The sequence below is a fragment of the Lolium rigidum genome, chromosome 5 (assembly GCF_022539505.1).
Source record: "Lolium rigidum isolate FL_2022 chromosome 5, APGP_CSIRO_Lrig_0.1, whole genome shotgun sequence".
Lineage (NCBI taxonomy): Eukaryota > Viridiplantae > Streptophyta > Magnoliopsida > Poales > Poaceae > Lolium > Lolium rigidum.
This window is the reverse complement of record NC_061512.1, coordinates 94584497-94604278: the sequence shown is the minus strand read 5'-3', so window position 1 is coordinate 94604278 and position 19782 is coordinate 94584497. Positions and strand designations below refer to the sequence as shown.

The window sequence follows — 19782 nt, the reverse complement described above, 5'->3', positions numbered from 1 at the left end:
ACGAGTCGCATAGTATATGTCATTCAGTTATGCTAAGCAACTGCTTCTTGAAATGTCAAGGCACTGGTATAATATGGCCATATTAATCACAAAAAGAAGTTTGGAATCAAATACAGAGAGATGTAAACATAACTTTGCCATGCAACTAGAGCATAATATTAAGAAAAGTGATTGAGAAAGTATGAATTATCAAAACAATAATAATACAGCACGGAGAAAGAGCACATTGAGATCCAACAAATAAATACCAGTGTACACAACGTGGTACAGTATAAAAATGAGTTCTAGATCCAAACAGTCACGTAATTTCGCATTGTGACTGGTATAATACCCTGGAGATATGCTTAGCACCTAGATTTCTACAAATACTCTACAATTATTAGTTAGATTAGTCTCGAACTACAGCAATTTATTGGATTCCGGAAACAAGACCAAGAGTCAATCCTGCACTGGAACTACAGAATAAACTAATGGTGAAATCTGATAATATGTAACTCTATATGTTCAAGATAACCGACCTTTAGTGAGATAAACAATGAAAAGGTCCTTAGATGTGATATCAGAATCTTACAAGATTAGTTAAATTAGTCATTAGTGACAAAGCAAAGAAGCAATAAGTATAATACTGTACCATATTACAATATTTATGAGAATCTACAAGAGCAAAATGAAAGATGTACAATGACTTGCAAAGTGCTTTTAACTTTTAAGTACCCTGGAGGGATGCCAAGCAAGCCTCATATTCCTCTGAAGTTGGGAGTGCTATATAAAAGCAGATCGCTTCATTGCATCAGTAGTTTGATCTGAGAGGAGTACGCAGTTAATATCTTTTAGTAGCACCACTATAACTTCAAGGCTAGTCCAGGCTGAAGGTCATCTGCAGGCAGAGTGGAAACCATGGTCAGAGGGAAGGTGCGGATGCGACGAATTGAGAACCTTGCCCACAGACGGGTAACCTTCTGCAAGCGTCGAGAAGGGCTGCTCAAGAAGGCCAGGGAACTCTCAGTGCTTTGCGATGCTGAAGTCGGTGTTATCATTTTCTCCTCTCAGGGAAAACTCCATGAACTGGCAACTAATGGGTGCGTTTCCAAAATTCATGCTACATGGTGATTTTTAAATGTGTGACTGCAACTCTGAGATGTTTTCCTTTTGTTCACAAAATGCAAGAAACATGCAAAGCTTGGTTAAGAGGTACCAGGGCGACGTGGTAGAAAGTCAAATGCAAAACAGAGCTCTGCAAAGCAAGGTCTACATATTTACTTTGCAAAGCTTGAAAACATTGCAATATTTGTAAGAACTCCAAAGAGATATGTATCTAGTAAAAACTCATCTGTAGGGACTAACGTATTAAATATCCAAGTGAGCCACTGGATGAGACTCAGGGTGGATCACATTTAGATACAATTGGGAGGAACACAATTTTTGTTAGAAAAAAGATCGATTCATTTTACAAAAAGTGGTTTATTAAGCAACCAAACAAACATCACATTTTTGTTCTAACACTAAATAACTTATTTTGTATGTGACGATGATACCAAAGATAACTGATATTCTTTTGCACCATATAACAGGTAGCAGAACCCGGGATTTGTTTGGTAAGGGAAGAAATAGATCAACTACAGCAGGGTCTAAGGTAATCTTCCTCTTTAAGATGGATGATTACATATCTTGAATTGAAATTGACTGTATTAGTTTAGTGAAGCCTTAGTGCCTCCTAAGAGAAACATATATGCACAATTCAGCCCCTGCAGTGGACTGCTAACGTTTCCATCGTTTGTGCATCTTGCAATCTACAATGATTATTGACAACCATCAAAGGTATAGATTTTAGAATTACCACAGTACTGCATGACCAACATATAAGATAACGCGCATAAGTACAAATAAAGCTCCATAAACCCTTAAAAGTTGAATCCATGGTCAGCATGAAATGATAATCTAGAGCTTAGAACAAGAAACTGCTGAAAAGATGGTAAGGGACTTCAATTCATAATTCATGCCATTAAGATGAACATAAGTAAGGACTTCAAATACTGTTTTAACCCATTAAGATGAATATAAAACAACAACAATCAAGCATCAGCAGAAACCCAATTAAATGTTCTGTTTCCATACAAAATAGGTTTCCGTGATCAAATCAGTCAAACAAATCATAAAAGTGATAACTTGTGAGAACGTATAAACTAGCTACTATTAAGGAAGTAAATCCAAGAGAGCAAGATACATCGCTAGTAAAAAAATGTGAAGGTAATAATACAAAGAGAACTGCATCCAAGCTTAATTATTTTCTAATCAAGAAACGCTGCAACTCAATTTAAGAGTGAAAGAAGTGATTCTGTTTGACATAAACATTACGAATGAAGACAAATCATGATGTTCCTGTACAGTCATTTGTATGGATTGCTTAACACATACAACAACCTCCGGAAAACATTTAAGTGATAACTGAAGCAACGCAGGTCCATGTATGGAGGGGGAGCAGGGGACATGACGCTAGATAAACTGCACACACTAGAGAAAAGTCTTGAGCTATGGATTTGTCAGATGCGCTCCGCAAAGGTAGGACATCTGTTCTCCACTTTCTTATTGTTCTGATTCCTACATAGTGTTCACTAAACTAGTATGTAATGCCTCCCATCAGATGCTAATCATGCAGCAAGAGATACAGTTTCTTGAAAATAAGGTCAGTCTCGATGTCTCATATTCTTTTTTATTCTACAAAGATTCCTTTATTCAATGCATGTTTTGTCTCTTCAAAATATAATAAAACCAATTAAACGGAAGTCTATAGCAACCAAGAATTTGCACAGAAACAGAGGATCATAATACGTAAATCAAATATGGGTTGGCCAATTTGACACTTCACAGAATTAAGAGACACATAATATTACTTTGAAGTGGGTTTACTGCTAAATAAATTATGTAATATTTTTCAAAATTTGAACCGATTGACCTTGCGTAAAGGAGGGTTAAATGCCCATATATAATTTAACATCTTAAATTTAGGTTTGAATACAGATAACCCTCAATTTCTCAAGGTAGCAGCAAGCAAAATAAACCCACCACTTGTAAGATAAGTCCACATTACCACCTCTATTTGATCTGATCATCTGAAAAAGAAATTTAAACTTTTTTCTAGAGAGTACAAGGTGGACACAAACCACACTCACGCCACCACACATAAACACAGGTGTGCACTTCCCCTACACATGCTAAGGGAAATACAGGAGAATCTACCAGCCTCACTTAATGTGGGCACGCACTCTTGCACTTAATGGGCACACCAATCACTAGGAGGGCCACAAGCCATCTGCGTATCAAAAATAAATATACAAATACAATTTCATCAAAATGATTAACAGCTTACCTGACCGCCATATTAGAATGAAAGGGGTTATTCTCTCACTTGATAAGTTGAGTTTGTAGTTTGTCCTTAACACTTACCTACTGAAGTTTAAGCATCGCAATGGCACTCCTCTATTTTCCCACTATTTAATAAAAAAATATGTAATATTCAGTTTTGTCAGTGGTACAGCTATTTCACATTTTTGTGGGAGTAGGGATAGTATCCAATGTCATAAGAAATTAAGAACTACCAGAATATATATTATGATATTTATGAGCTAAGATTTGCACAAATCTGAACCGACAAAATGCTCGGTAAGGCCCTTCCCTACTGTTCCTGTAAAAAAATATGCAAAATGCCGATGATAGGGTATGCTAATTATAATTTTCATTTACAATGTCCAGGTGAAAGAACAGAATGAACTCATGAATATGTGCTCAGTCTTTGGTGGATCTCCATATTCAACACATCCAGTTAGCAATGGAAACTGTTTCTTTTCGATCTAGTTTATGAACTGCCCTCGTCAAGTGTGATTTGGTGTGTGTCTTGAGAATATCTATATTCACAGTTTGTTCTTGGAGTGCAAGTTGTATTGAATAACCCAAATGATTTGATCTGTATTGTATCTACTGGCTCTTGTGACTGAAGGAGTATTATTTTTGCAATCCAAAATCTGGAAAATTTACTTGCATCGCATGACATAACATTATATAGCAACGTACGCGGACTCGCGGAGCACATATTTCATATGTTATCCCTGAAAAGGTGAATTTTCACGCAGCTTAAATATAGGGGAGTGGGCTAAACACAAACAAGTAAAGCTACTTAATGTTGTGCAACGTGCGTCCAGTGGTGAATGGTGGACTAGACAGGTGAAAAGAACAGGATGAACTCATGAATATGTGCTCGGTCTTTGTTGGATCTCCATATTCAACACACCCAGTTACCAATGGAAACTGATTCTTTTCAAACTAGTAGTGTGAACTGCCCTCCTCACTATCATATGGTGCGTCTTCAGAATATGTATATTCATAATGTTTTTACTCGGAGTGCAAGTTGTATTGAATAGCCTGCAGGAACTGAACTGCACTGTATCTATCTAGTGGCTTTTTGTGACTGTGATCCATATAGTATCTACTTTTGCAATCTAAATGTCTGGAAAATTTACTTTGATAGCATGACATTGTATAGCATCATAGTTGTGGAGCGCTCATATGGTCTGCGCAAAGAACATAATTTTAGGGGAGTGGGCTAAACAGAAACAAGTAATAAGTAGGCAATTTTGTTCAACACGCGTGCAGTGGTGGACTAGACACTAGACTAGAGAAGGGAGGAGGAGAAGAATGGGCGTCCGTCACTCACAGGAGCGCGATGAGGACGAAGAGGAGGAGCGCGGCGACGAAGGAGTACTTGAGGGCGGCGGCGAAGATGGAGGCAGAGATGAGCACCAGCTGCAGCAGCAGCGACGCGCCGGCCCAGACCAGCGCGGCCGTGAGCGCAACGGCCGCGGCGTTGTCTGGGGACGGCGCTAGCAGCTCCCCCCAACGAATCTCCGACAGCGCCGGCAGGGAGGATCCCTGGGGAGGCTTCCCGTCCCCCTTCTCCGCCGGCGGCCCGCTGCCTCCTGAGGCCGCCGGACAGGTGAGCTTGAGTCGCCCGAACTGGGTGCGAGAAGGCCCAGCCGGAAGGCTGCGGAGCGGACGAGGAAGCAGGGACGGAATCAGAGTCCGGATGTGTGCCGCCATGGGAGATGACTGGAGAGAGCACGAGGCAGCAGAGGAAAGGGGATTTGGGAAGGTGGCTAGGGCCTCATTGGTTTCTCACAATCCATTTCTAGCTGCCAAAAATAAATTCAATTGAGCATCAAAGTTTCCATTTTATTGAAAGCAGATTTGATGCACATGAGCACCTAGTTTTTAAAATATTAAAAAAAAATTATGTTTCAAAAAAAGTTAACTTTATTCTATGAATACATACACATGTCTCAAATACTCGTGCAAAGTTTTGGTAGAAATTGCATTGTATTTTGAGCTACAGGAAAAAAAATTGGTGGCTGTATAGAGGCAAATATTTATCATAAATATTTCTTTTTTGTATAGCTCAAAATACAACAGGTTTTTCTCCAAAATTTCTACCGTACCTTCAGAATGTTTATATGTATGTAGGTATATTTAATTTCAATTTTTTTAAAATCCAGAAAACATGATTGTTAAAAATCAGGAGCACTGGTGCTCATGTGCCAAAGGCACTTTTCGGATTTTATTCCTCTATTCAAGTGTGACAAAGATTGTTTTGGTTTTAGTTAACATGCTAGATATCTCAGTTGCAGATCGATCTTTATTTGTTCTATAAGTTGTTGGTTGGCTTGTGTTCTTTAGTAATCGCGCGACCAATTTATGTTCTAATCTTTTTAGAGGCGTGTTTATGAAATTTTCTCTTTGATCCTGCAATGATTTCAACTTAATGCATCCTTCTATTTATTTTTAGTAAGTAGCATTAGTTGAGAATGTCCCTGTGTTTGCTCCTATGAATTCATAACTGAATATTTAAATATTTATAGGAGTGTACGCTTGCACACATATATTTTTTTTTATTATGGTGCATATAAATATAAACAATGATGAAATAAATTACAGTGATACTCCACAACAATATTTGGTAGCTAACTATTGCGCCACTCTTACTTGCTAACTAGCTAAACTAGATAATACCCCGCGCGTTGCTGCGAGAATCTTAGATGCGATTATGAATTTTGGTACTTTGTTTTCTGATTGCAATGATTATCGATACAATTTGCATCTGGCCATATTGAATTCCTGATCAGCACATTTGTTGGATGAACATGGATCCCGTGCATGAGGTATTACATTTTTACAATGTGAATCAGTAACAAAGAGAATAACAATTAGGATCCTCTTCAGTTTCACAAGTTTACACACTACCAATTCAAGGAACAATGAACTTTTAATCTGAATCCGCCGGCAAATGATTATAACCTAAACATCTTGGAGTTTTGGATATTGGCACACATAGCCTCTGTAGAGATCAGAAGGTTAATTGAAATGACTCACTGTAAAATTCTGAAGACATTTGAGAAAATCATGTAAAGGTGATCACATCTAGTGGCTGCTAGGCCGTTGCATATGTAACCTGCAAATCGGAAGTACACTCAGTAGCTTAAATTTGAACATGAACTCAAGCAATATATCTCCAATTCAGTCGAAATACTGCAGACAGATTAGAAAGATGTAGTCCGAGTTTTGTTTATGAAAAAAGTAAAAAATATTACCTGCAAAATGTACACGTTCAAACTTGTTCAAAACAGTGAAATATATATTAATACTGCTGAAATATGAGCCGTACTTCAGTTACAATTAATCAAAATCATCCATTTCGTGCACTTGATTAAATGATTGCATGATCTATTTGTGACAGTATAACATGATAGAGATAGAGGGAATTAATCTGATGGTAAAAGAGTTCAAATATTTTCACCTTCTCAATCGTTTAATTGGAAAGAGAGCAGAGACATTTCATCAAGCATTAGGCAATATAGGAAGCTTCAATGAACCGTGTTGTAGATGGTATGTAGACCCTGAAACTTCACTTGTAGGTCGATCGATATGTATAAAGTAAATGTATGCCACATTGATGCTCCTGCCCAAGCCTCAAACAGATGTAATATGTTGCATATAAAAAAGATCTCCAGAGAAAACACATGACGTACGTGGGATGTTTATGCACAGCGAGATAGATGCCAATGTCGGAAGAAAGCAGTACGCCAACTATCATCACCGGTGAATGATGTGGGCTATGTGCTGAGGGATGAAAGGGACATGTCATTAATTGAAACCAACCCTTAGTTCAGCAAAAAGCCTGAACTGTGAGAGGAATCCCAACTTCAAACTGAAAGATTTCCGCCATGGAGCGTTGAGGAATATCTGGAATATTTGTACCTTGATACGGTTTCATCGCTGAGGGTGTTGACTGTCCAGATACTCAGGTACCTTGTTGATGCACCTCACTGCAAGGTATCAGTACTGAAGAATCGATGTGGGGTGAAGAATCGATGTGGGGTGTACATGACGATCTAAATGGCGTAGCTCGCATGGAGCTAGTCAGGTCTTTAAAAGGCATCAATGTCCCTTCGGGTGCCCCTCCATGAGCTTCTTCCATGGACTGATGGTTATCTGCATTAATTTCAAAGGCACCAATGTCCCTTTGAGTGCCCCTCCATGAGTTTCTTCCATGGATCGATGGTTTATCTACATTAATTTGTTAGGAGAGAGTTTTCTACAGATTTATTTCTTTGGTTCTCATCGACTGGAGAGGAAAGGGCGTGCTCTTTTATTGACAGAAAGAGGACGTACTACTACTCTACAGAAGAATCCTGACTGCCTTCTTGGAGAAGATGAACAGTAATTACATGGGCTGAAATTAAATGATTGATGCATGCACTTCTGCTTCTGCATTTAATACGCTGCTGTTGATTGTTCGTGACAACATTTTTTAGGAGAAGCTGCTATTGCCTGGTGATTAATACCATGAGTAAAATTGGGCCGGTAATAAAAGTAAGTGCGATGTACTCATGTACAACCATCGACATGCATGGGATGGGATGACTTGGATGGGAGATTACTGATTTGGTGGGGCCGCTGAGGTGGCATAGTTGCATGTTTAGAGAAATAGGTTAGTGGGGATGAACTATTTAGTTATATAGGATACCACGATTATTTGGTAGCTACCTAATATCACATTCTCTAATATATATTGTTGGAAGTTGATGCTCAGGTAAAAGGATATGGATATACATCGTCGAGACAATAGGTTCATCCTCTTTTCAATGATGTTTTCTCTTTGGATTTAAGTTTGAAATTGCATTGAGCCCCCATGTGTGGTTTTGGTAATTGATGACAATCCCTATGGACTAATATTTGCATCAAGTTATATTTGTAGGAATTATCCATAGGCAATGCTTGAACCATATGTTGGCTTCAAGGTTGCAACAAGAAGAAATTGATGAAGAATATCAAGTGTCAAGTATGTCTTAAAGATGAATATGAAGTGAGCCCTCAAGTTTAACTTCAAGACATCAACATAATGAAGAACGGAGAAATGAAGTGCAAGTTCAAGATGAGCCAACTCAAAGAGATCATATGCTTGAAGCTTGCCATCCATATGGTGTTCATGGATATCTGACGATGAGCCGAAGAATAAGCTTCCTCATAGTGGATTATGGGGAAGCAATTAGCAAGACTTCATCAAGCAAGCACAATCAATAAAGGCGTTCCATCTTGTTGCGGTCAAGATCTTCATCATCTAGCTTAAGTGGAGTGCGCAAGGTTAAGGTTTTCTCTTGGTAGGGTTTTTGTCTTACCGGTCTCATGGTATAGTTGGGAGAACAGTTTATAGGTTAGTTACCGTATATCTCAAGAGGGCTCTCGAGTGAGTAACTCGATCATATCATTCGGAGAGAGCTCAAACCTTTGCATCCTTGCACCATATTTGTTAATTGTTATTTGAATTTTATCCAAGTGATGTTTTAGAGCTTGTGCTTATTCACATGACAAGCTCTAGTTCATCGAAAATGGATTCCACGTGAATCACTTGTTGCGTTTTCGATATTGGAGTTTTTCTCGGTTCTCCGTTGAGAGGACTCACTCTAAAAATCATAGAAAAATCTCCCCCAATTTTTTTAATAATTTCACCTTTTGTGGGGGTAGCTCTTGTCGTCCTCTTTCCAACAAAATTGGTTTCATGTCATTCGGAGTTTTCAAACTCAAGTTGTTGCAGTTTTGGAATTTTCCAGTCGAGAGACTGAAGTCTTCGGACCTCCCAAATCGAAGAGCTGGCCAGTGTGCCTCACGCTGAGTATAGGGGTACGGAGACTCGACCGGAGACTAGACCGGAGACTCTGGTCCAAAATTCCCGCAATAGTCATTTTTGTGTGGGGGTATAAATAGTCTTCTTCTTCCCCAAAATTTGTTGCTTCTTCTCTCTCTCCTACTCCATTGCTGACCTTGAGAAGCTTCCTCTCCCTCTAATTCCTCCACCTATTTGGGGGAAAAGAGAGAGGAGATCTAGATCTACATTTTGACAAATCAAGTCCCTCTCTTTGTGAGGAGAATCCACTAGATATAGATCTTGGAGAAATTTGGTGTTCCTCCTCTTATTTGTTCTTCCTCTCTTATTCCCCCAAGAGCTTTTGTAGCTTTGTTGAAATTTGAGAGAGAAAGATTTGAGCACCTTTGTGGTGTTCTTGCCATTGCATTTGGTGCATCGGTTTGAGTTCTCCACGGTGATTCGTGAAAGTGAAAGTGAGAAGGTTCTTCCTCTTGGGTTCTTGGAACCCTAGACGGATTAGTGGTCTTTGCGGTGTTCTTGGGGTCTCCAATTAAATTGTGGAGATTGCCTCAAGTTTGTAGCTTTGTGTCTTAGTGGTGATCTTGGGGTCTCCAATTAAGTTGTGGAGATTCCTCAAGTGCAAGGCGAGGCTCCAATTAATTTGTGGAGATAGCCCCAAGTTTTGTGCGGGTTCAGTGACCACCCTCAAGATTTCATAGTGGATCGAGGACTTCCCTTTTGGTGGGAATTCTCGAGGAGAATACGGTGATGCCTTCGTGGCATTTGGAGTGACTTGCCCTCCACACCGTTCCAATGGAGAGTAGCACTCGCAAGAGTGTGAACTTTGGGATACATCGTTGTCTCCGCGTTACCTTGGTTATTTCTATATACCCGAGCTCTTTACTTATGCACTTTACTTTCTGATAGCCTTTATGTTTGAAGTTATATATCTTGCTATCACAAAGTTGCTTGTATTGCTTAGCATAAGTTGTTGATGCACATAGGTGAACCCTAGTTATATAGGTATTGTGCTTGACAAATTAAACACTAGTTTTATTCCGCATTTATTAAGTCATATTAGTAAAAAAAGTTAAACCACCTATTCACCCGTCTAGACGGCATCCATGTCCTTTCAAAGTTTCTATTGGGCTTGGACATTCTTACCCAGTTTAGGCTATGCACATTGTTTGTATTTATTTCTTGTGTGGCCACAATATGGTTTAGGGAAACATTTAGACTATGCACATACAAGCATAAAATATACGTATGTGATGCTGCTTTAATAGAAGTATACTTTGGTAATAACATACTTAGCCACCTAACATGGGATATTCAATTCCAATGGCATTGCAATTTCAGGAAAAAGAATGGTAAAATGAGGGGAGAGAGAAATAAAGCTAATGCACTAGAATAAGAAGGGATATTAAAGGGGTTCATGTACTTCAGCGCAAAAAACAGGAAAGGGGGATTTTGGTGCGAATCCCTATAAATTAAGATAAAGCAAATACCTAGGGAACCTCACATATCATGCATATATCATATCAATATACCAAAGAATGAAAGAAATTGATGTTAAAGTGTAACACAAGTGATAATAATGACACGATTTGCAACACAAATCGAGGAGTGATGAATCACGCTCTGGTGCGGCGGTCCTGCTAGGTTTGTGGGCTAGTCATCATCTTCCTATTCCAGAAGAAACCGGTAGATGTAGGGACACTCTCTGATAGATCCTTGGGTGAACTAGGGGTATGGTAGGTGCAGAAGGTGCGATGCGACGTGAACCGGGTGAAAAGGAGAGGGTGGATGATGCATGGCGACTATGGCGCGATCCATAAACATGTGGATCATTGCGTTCATGGGTGAAGCAATGGGAGACGAGGTAGGGCGCTGACACACATAGCTACAACGCGGCATCACGAGGCAGCAACGCAGGTTGAGAATCTTGTTGATGAAGATATCGACAGGGTTAGGACACGATATGGAATTATTATTTCCTCTGCGACAGTGTTGCGCTATGACGCGGCACAAACGAAGGTGGTGGGGTGTGCTTGCGCAAAAATTTAGCATGAGATGTGAACAACAAGCAAATCTTAAACGTTAGATATTATTTTCTCACGCATGTTCATATTTTTATTATGATAAGAATATATAAGTAAGTATAGATATGCCTTTTTCTTACATAAAAAGAGAAATAGTAAATAACAAGTAACATAATAACTGTTTTTTTTTGCACAAATAATAACTGTTAATTTAAAAAAGAATATAGGAGAGAACAAAAATTGTGCGGAATACAAGTTTCCGAGGACGGGTGTCTTCTTCATCCTCCCCCTCTCCTCCTCTCTCAAGAGAGAGAATAAGGTAACCATCGCCATGGTCCCCGCACATGCCCGAACAATTCATCCCCATTTGCAACGCCAATCCACTCCGAGACCACAGCCAGCGAGCCATCGAAGCCAATAGATCGCCGACCTCGCATGGAGCATAAATTCAATCTTGTTCGCATGTGACCTCGCCTGAAATCGCCGCAAGAATCCACCGAGGAAGAGGAGGGAGACACATTTCTCCTCGCTGTACGGTCGGCGGAGCCGCCATAAACCTCCCCTAAAGCTCCTTGATCATCATCTGTTCCGCCTGTAATCCATAAAGGAAAGAGGGCTCGTTTCAAGATCCAATCATTTTTGTGTTGTGCAATCAAAATCCCTATAAATTTCCTAGGGAAGAAGCCGAGGAGGCGGGAACCAAGTTGCATTTTTTTAATCCGTCGTTGGTCAGGATTCGTGGCTCGCCAAGAAGGCTCGTGTTCCTGATCCCGCGGGAACCACCGAGGTCGACGCCAATGCAGCCGGACCCGAAAGGCCCGGGCAGGGAGAAGGCCAAGGGCAATGCGCACGCGCGGCTACCGCCGCCGGTGGCGGCTCCGACGGCGTTGCGGCCGGCGTCGGTGCTGCCGCACAAGACGGCGAACGTGCGCGACCACTACCGCATCGGGAAGAAGCTGGGGCAGGGGCAGTTCGGCACGACGTACCTGTGCGTGGCCAAGGAGGACGGCGCCGAGTACGCCTGCAAGTCCATCCCCAAGCGCAAGCTCCTGTGCCGCGAGGACTACGAGGATGTCTGGCGCGAGATCCAGATCATGCACCACCTTTCGGAGCACCCCAACGTCGTCCGCATCAGCGGGGCCTACGAGGACGCCCTCTTCGTCCACCTCGTCATGGAGCTCTGCGCCGGCGGTGAGCTATTCGACCGCATCGTGGCCAAGGGCCACTACAGCGAGCGCGCCGCTGCGCAGCTCATCAGGACAATCGTCGGGGTGGTGGAGGGCTGCCACTCGCTCGGCGTCATGCATCGGGACCTCAAGCCAGAGAACTTCCTCTTCGCCAGCACTGCCGAGAATTCCCCGCTCAAGGCAACGGACTTTGGGCTCTCTGTGTTCTGCAAACCTGGTGCGTATGTGAATGTTCACGCAGATTGCTCAAATTGATTGCGCTCGGTGGTAGGGAGAATGCTTGTTAGATTGTTCATTTTATTTATAGTAAGCTTGTCAATATGGCATTTACATTGATCGCTCATTTAGTTACTAAGTTTTTTGATAGATCGTTCTCTGTGTTCATCAGGATATTCATACCATTGATGTTTCCTAATTTAATGAAAACTAAATATGATATCGTAGGACAGTAGGAGCAATTGTAAGGAGGGTAACTTTATAAGAAAGAACAAGCTTTAAATAGTTTGCACCCCAGTTATCTGCTGTAAATGCTGGGGGAGATGGATTCCTGTGGTTTGTCTAGTTTGAACTTTGATGCTATTTTATTTGGTCTTACATAATGATGGCAGGTTATTACATTAGATAACAATACATTTGTTTGTAATGATCGTATGAGGCCCAATCTTCTGATGGAAATTCATATTGCCATGAGTAATTCTGACTAGAATTGGAAAGTAATTGTTGGTAGTTTTTAAGAATTGTATTGTTTAAGTGTATGTATAGAGTATATTGTGGAGTACGACAGTGATTTCCAGTTATGAACTTCGATGGATAAACATTAACAACTTTGGTTTGAATAGTCATAGATGATTATTCGTGTGGCCTTATCTGGGTTGGTGCCTGTTGGCATGTAAAATTTTAGATATTATTGCCTTATATCAGAGTCTAGCTCATATGCGTTTGCTGTTTTCTTAGTATGGATTTGTCTTGTTTGATGTCACTATGCCATTCATATAAGTAGACACGTCTTCTTGTTGTGTTCCCTGATGAATCCACTATTTTCTTTGTTCATAAGATAGAACTTAAATCGGATATAAAATTGCTTCATTAACTGCATTGTGAACTGTGGCGTTTGCATTATGTAGACACGTCTTCTTGCTGTGTTCAGTGATGAATTGCTGCAGAACTGATGTTCGTAGGTGTGCACTTGATGGAATAACATCGCTATAATTCAAACATAGTTGTGATACAGAATGTCGCTTATTCTAGTTTGTTACCTTAACTTCGTGCTGATAATGTGCACCCTAGGACACATCGTTACCTTAGTTATGCTTTGCTGAAGGTTTCATAATTCAGCGAAAGGAAGATGCAAGTAGGAAAACCTGGCAGGAGTGATAAGCATTATATAGTTTATGACAAGAAATATTTTTTGCTGGTTTAACAGAATTTGTCGAATGCACCTACGAGCTGCTGCCATGCTTCGCGCAGTGACATATTTTAGTAGTCTTGAGTTGATGTGGCTTACTCTATTATTTCGCTAGAAATTATTAACAGAATTTGCATCAAAATCTCACTCACAGCAAAAACGTCTCTTCGAATATTGTCAGGTGATAAATTTTCTGATGTTGTTGGGAGCCCCTATTATGTTGCACCTGAGGTGCTTATGAAATCCTATGGCCCAGAAGCTGATGTCTGGAGTGCTGGAGTAATTCTGTACATTTTGCTGTGTGGTGTGCCACCATTTTGGGCAGGTAAAACATTTACTGTTCCAGAAAATTGACTTGTGAAGTCTAGATAAATTATCATTTACTGACATGGCTATCTTTCCATGGGTCAAATATGCTTTTGTTCCCTCAGAAAGTGAATCAGGAATCTTCAAGCAGATTCTTAGAGGTAAACTTGATTTGGAAACTGAACCATGGCCTAGTATCTCTGATAGTGCTAAAGATCTAGTTCGTAAGATGCTTACCCGGGATCCTAAAAAGAGACAGAGTGCTCATGAGGTTCTATGTAAGTCTCACTCCGTCCCGCCCCACATCACCCTCTGTGTCACGCAAGTGTACTTGTTACTGATAACAATGGGATCCCATGCCAGGTCATCCATGGATTGTTGATGATTCAGTGGCACCTGACAAACCTATAGATTCTGCTGTGTTGTCAAGGCTGAAACACTTTTCTGCAATGAACAAGCTGAAGAAGATGGCATTGAGGGTATGTAGATTTTTAGTTCTTTACCCTGTTAGTGACATGTAGCATATTTTGCACAATAAATTCAGTAGTACTTTGTTTTACCGCTACATTAGATTTAGGGCTCTGTTGTACCATTGCATTATAGCCTCCTTTGTTTGACACTACATATTATACAAACATTTAAGACTATAATTAGTTTCACTAAAAAAAGTAACTCGAAAGTTGAATTGGTTCATTACCATTTGCACATTTCTATTGAAGATCACGATTTCAGTAATGAATATGCATTACTGTGTATCAATCTTGTAATGAGGCCTTGTGTCTTCCTCATTTATATTGGCTGTACAATCTCGTTTGCTTTAACTCTTGGTGAACTGGCATCTCACATTAGATTGTGATAATCATATTGCAAATGCTCAATAGAGATAACACCATGGTGCAATATGAATTACCTTAGACCTTGATCCTCTCACAAACTAAGAATATGTTTCTGTTCTTGCAGGTAATTGCTGAAAGTCTATCTGAGGAGGAAATCGGTGGTTTAAAAGAATTGTTTAAAATGATTGATACTGACAATAGTGGTACAATAACTTATGAAGAACTGAAAGATGGCTTGAAAAGGGTGGGCTCAGATTTAATGGAACCTGAAATCCAGGCGTTAATGGATGCGGTAAGTGCATTGCAACTATGTTGTTGAGTCCATTGTTCCACCTTTAATAAAAACAAAGAAATTGCAGTCTGAAACGTTTTAGATGTTACACACCATTGAGTTTGTAATACGGTTTTATCTATCTTTTGCAGGCTGATATTGACAACAGTGGATCCATTGACTATGGTGAATTCTTAGCAGCTACGCTGCATGTGAATAAACTGGAGAGGGAGGAAAATTTGGTGTCAGCATTCTCATTCTTTGATAAGGATGGAAGTGGCTTCATAACAATTGATGAGCTCTCGCAAGCATGTGATAAATTTGGTCTTTCTGATGTCCATCTTGAGGATATGATCAAGGATGTGGATCAAAATAATGTTGGCATTCCTTATCACGATTCTGCACTTCTCTGTTGTCACATGCTTACTTGTATACTTGTCAGTTGATATATCTAAATTATTTTGTAGGATGGACAAATTGACTACAGTGAGTTTGCTGCAATGATGAGAAAGGGTAACGCTGGTGGATCTGGTGGGTCTGCTGGACCCCGTAGCGGTGTGGCAGGTAGGAGAACCATGAGGAACAGCCTGCATGTGAACCTCGGTGACATCTTCAAGACCGGCGAGAAGTAACCCATGTCGGAGGGTTCTGCTTTCCAGATATTACCATCTGAAGTTTTTGATGTTTTATCATCTGGACCAATTGAAACAGATGATTTAGTAACTGATCCGTTACTTGCATCACCAGGGTGTTGCTGAATTCTATTAGTAGTTAAAGGAGGGCATACTATGATAATTTATAGTGTAAACAAAATTTAGGTGCTGAAATGATAAGCTAAGTTGTTTATCGTCCTTTGACGAATAAAAATGTTGATAAATACATGTTTGTATCTAATCAACTTTTGTTGTTAATGCACAAATTGTTGTTGGATATTTCATAAGGTAGGTATGGAGTTCTGTTCCATAAATTTCCTCAGTTGTATTTTAAACATGTTATTGTAACAGAGACAAATTTGTACTATACAAGTTATTTCTGTCTTGTCTGTTGTGTGTTGCTGCTATACAACAGTTGCAAGGATGTGTAGATAGTAAAATTCAGTAGTCTCAATGTGGAGATGTGATGAGAAAGATGATCTTCAACATGGGTGGACTTCCTTGAATCCTATTGTTGCTAGGGAGGTCTTCAAATCAGTGGCCATTGTTCATGCTGGATCTAGTTGCGAGGCAGAACCACATCCTAGCATGAACCTGCCATTGAAGCTATAGTGGCTGTGGCATTTGAGTCACACAGACTATGAGAGCAACAAGCAACTCGCGGCTGTAGCCGTTACTATCAAGGAAAGGAAAAAAAAATGATGCCGCATCCCGACGTGAACAACCGTGAAGTCTGAAGTATGGCAACCACCCGGGATGAATCTGTCTATCCATGGATGCCCTATCCTGAGAAATCTCCGCCAGAGGCCGCCGGTAGAAACCAGCCACTGGTGATGATGTCAGCTAGGAGTGACCTGTTTTGAGGCCAGCAGCATTTAGGCAATTCCCTTGTTTGGATGAGGTGCAGGAATTTGCTGAGAGGCTGCCCTTTTACACGGTGCACATAAACATTGTGAATTGGTGAGGAATAGTATGACACAGGTGAGGACAAGAGGAGATGACAGCAACAGGATTGGAGCAATGGAGAGCCAGCCATTGGGGCATCCAAACCTCCACCCCACACCTCATATCCCCTTTGCGCCAGCCATTCAAATATCTACCAACGAAACGCAGCCCAGCGCAAACTCCATTCCATTGGTCTCGGTGAGTGAAGCAGAGAGGATATCAGCTTGAGCCTGAGGACAGTCACAAGAGAGGAGGAAGAAGAAGGATATGGCATCCGCTACTCTCCTCAAGTCCTCCTTCCTCCCCAAGAAGGCCGAATGGGGCGCGGCACGGCAGATGGCCGCCCCGAGGGTGTCCATGGTCGTCCGCGCCGGCGCCTACGACGATGAGCTCGTCAAGACCGCGGTACGTTACCAATTCTTCTGTTTCCGGTGATACTGAACTCATACATGAGCTAGGAGAAGTGAAACGAGAATCCATGGATGCAGAAAACGATCGCGTCTCCCGGGCGCGGCATCCTGGCCATGGACGAGTCGAACGCGACGTGCGGCAAGCGGCTGGACTCGATCGGGCTGGAGAACACGGAGGCCAACCGGCAGGCGTTCCGGACGCTGCTGGTCTCCGTGCCCGGCCTCGGCAACCACATCTCCGGCGCCATCCTCTTCGAGGAGACCCTCTACCAGTCCACCGTCGACGGCAAGAAGATCGTCGACATCCTGGTGGAGCAAGGCATCGTGCCCGGGATCAAGGTGGACAAGGGCCTCGTCCCGCTCACCGGATCCAACGACGAGTCCTGGTGCCAGGGTCTCGACGGCCTCGCCTCCCGGGAGGCAGCCTACTACCAGCAGGGCGCCCGCTTCGCCAAGTGGCGCACCGTGGTGAGCATCCCCAACGGCCCCTCCGAGCTGGCCGTCAAGGAGGCCGCCTGGGGCCTGGCACGCTACGCCGCCATCTCCCAGGACAACGGCCTGGTCCCCATCGTGGAGCCGGAGATCCTGCTGGACGGTGAGCACGGCATTGAGCGCACCTTCGAGGTGGCGCAGAAGGTGTGGGCGGAGACCTTCTACTACATGGCCCAGAACAACGTCATCTTCGAGGGCATCCTGCTCAAGCCCTCCATGGTCACCCCCGGCGCCGAGTGCAAGGACAGGGCCACGCCGGAGCAGGTCGCCGACTACACGCTCAAGCTCCTCAGCCGCCGCGTCCCGCCCGCCGTGCCCGGGATCATGTTCCTGTCGGGAGGGCAGTCGGAGGTGGAGGCCACGCTGAACCTCAACGCCATGAACCAGTCGCCCAACCCGTGGCACGTCTCCTTCTCCTACGCCAGGGCGCTGCAGAACACCTGCCTCAAGACGTGGGGTGGCCGGCCGGAGAACGTCAAGGCGGCCCAGGAGGCGCTGCTGCTCCGCGCCAAGGCCAACTCGCTCGCCCAGCTCGGCAAGTACACCAGCGACGGCGAGGCCGCCGAGGCCAAGGAGGGCATGTTCGTCAAGAACTACAGCTACTAATTAATCGCTCTCGTTCAAACCCACTCCGGCCCCGTTATATATCGTACTAAGCAGATGGTGATGATGATGATGATACTCCAAACGCAAGTGCAAGATCGATCGAGCAGCAGCCGAGCACGGAGAGATGGTTTACTGCATTCCATTACACGATTTGCTAGATCTTTTTTTTTTTGTTTTTTTACTTTGGCGCCTCTCGATTATGCTCCACTAGATTGTAAAGCTGCCTCCTGTATGTGTGACCCGTGGATTTTCATGCATGGTTACTGCAAAATTTTGCATGTTCGTGCCTAATTAATTATGAATGGTTAATATATCGGGTGTAGTACGATGAAAATTTGCTGTGGAAGTGCTTTGCTGGGTTTAACTGTTGCCCATTCCTCTGCAATTCTCCCGCCGCCTGCCATGTATCTTGAATTTGCACAATATGTGTATAAGCTGCATGTATTTCTATTATGTAACAAATAGCATTCTCCTACTTTTGTACACACGATACATATTGGATATCATTTCCGCTTGGTATCGTTGCATTAAATGTTTGACTTTTGATCACCCCCCCCCCCGCGCACGCGTTAAGAAAAGCTATATGTTGCCTCCCATATTAAGTATCTGAATATAAGTAATTGTATAATATCACCTATGCAAATTTGGAGACAAAATCCATGAAAATCACCATGCTCTCCTCATGCAGGCCATAGTCAATTGAGACACACACGAATTACTTTTTCCTACTAATAAAGATAAGGTGAACATGGCGGCAAAACTACCTTTTGGGAACCCCCCTCCCCCTCCCTCTCTCTACTCTAAGACAAGAACTTTTCAAATTGAATACAAGGCCTCATCTTATATATATTTGTGCCTGAGTGTAATTCATCCTTTAAGGAAGAGGTTATTCCAGCGGGGGATAAAAAGCCGATCATCTCGTCCGACGAATAGGAAGTCTTGGTTTGTATCTTCATTCGAGTTGGATTCTTCTATGCGCAATTCCTTTAAGTTTGGACATAGCTTTGCGCAGCAACTTGAAATGCTAGTGAAATAGAAAGGTTCTACTTTCCATAGTTTCTTTATATGTTTCTTCTCCTTTTGCTTTGTTATCACCCTCCATTCTTGTATATGCTAGTGAAATAGGACCCATTTTGATTGGCTTGAGAGGAGCGCATTCTTGAGATGCTAAAGCCTGGTCAAAGGGTTAACTAATCTACTAAAATCTCTTCTTCCATCTCTTTTATGCTTCAATGAATCGATTTCTTCTCGATGGTGGACATCCACATTTCTAGAGTCAGATTCATGTGCAGCCTTTCTCTTTCGTTTATTATGTTTATTATTCTCGAATAGAAGATGATAAGATGCATACTCCCTCCTCACTAATTAATAAGACATCCTTTTTGGGATAGACAGAGTAGAAAAGATTGGGTGGCTTCGGCTCGTATTTTTCCCAAGTT

At 42.1% G+C, this 19782-nt stretch overlaps 4 protein-coding genes and 1 long non-coding RNA gene across 5 annotated transcripts; 3 read left to right on the top strand and 2 right to left on the bottom strand.

The window, feature by feature from the left end:
* Nucleotides 1-524: 524 nt before the first annotated feature.
* Nucleotides 525-1099, bottom strand: LOC124652299. The gene is made up of 2 exons (XR_006987657.1): nucleotides 957-1099; nucleotides 525-877 (listed from the first exon to the last, which is right to left on the bottom strand). It is a non-coding gene; the product is annotated as an uncharacterized LOC124652299 (long non-coding RNA).
* LOC124652298 (MADS-box transcription factor 33-like) lies at nucleotides 774-3952 on the top strand. Its single transcript, XM_047191314.1, has 6 exons — nucleotides 774-1079; nucleotides 1168-1246; nucleotides 1572-1633; nucleotides 2460-2559; nucleotides 2642-2683; nucleotides 3751-3952. The coding sequence occupies exons 1-6, from the start codon at nucleotides 898-900 to the stop codon at nucleotides 3850-3852; spliced, it is 567 nt and encodes a 188-aa protein (XP_047047270.1). The 5' UTR covers nucleotides 774-897; the 3' UTR covers nucleotides 3853-3952.
* A 752-nt stretch (nucleotides 3953-4704) lies between these two features.
* On the bottom strand, nucleotides 4705-5166 carry LOC124652297. The gene has a single exon (XM_047191313.1). It carries the CDS (start codon nucleotides 5089-5091, stop codon nucleotides 4705-4707), a length of 387 nt encoding a protein of 128 aa, XP_047047269.1. The 5' UTR covers nucleotides 5092-5166.
* Nucleotides 5167-11485: 6319 nt separating this feature from the next.
* LOC124652296 (calcium-dependent protein kinase 28-like) lies at nucleotides 11486-16275 on the top strand. Its single transcript, XM_047191312.1, has 7 exons — nucleotides 11486-12636; nucleotides 14006-14149; nucleotides 14256-14408; nucleotides 14494-14609; nucleotides 15091-15258; nucleotides 15390-15614; nucleotides 15705-16275. The coding sequence occupies exons 1-7, from the start codon at nucleotides 12030-12032 to the stop codon at nucleotides 15867-15869; spliced, it is 1578 nt and encodes a 525-aa protein (XP_047047268.1). The 5' UTR covers nucleotides 11486-12029; the 3' UTR covers nucleotides 15870-16275.
* A 712-nt stretch (nucleotides 16276-16987) lies between these two features.
* On the top strand, nucleotides 16988-18654 carry LOC124652295 (fructose-bisphosphate aldolase, chloroplastic-like). Its single transcript, XM_047191310.1, has 2 exons — nucleotides 16988-17240; nucleotides 17324-18654. Exons 1-2 carry the CDS (start codon nucleotides 17103-17105, stop codon nucleotides 18341-18343), a joined length of 1158 nt encoding a protein of 385 aa, XP_047047266.1. The 5' UTR covers nucleotides 16988-17102; the 3' UTR covers nucleotides 18344-18654.
* Nucleotides 18655-19782: the final 1128 nt, after the last annotated feature.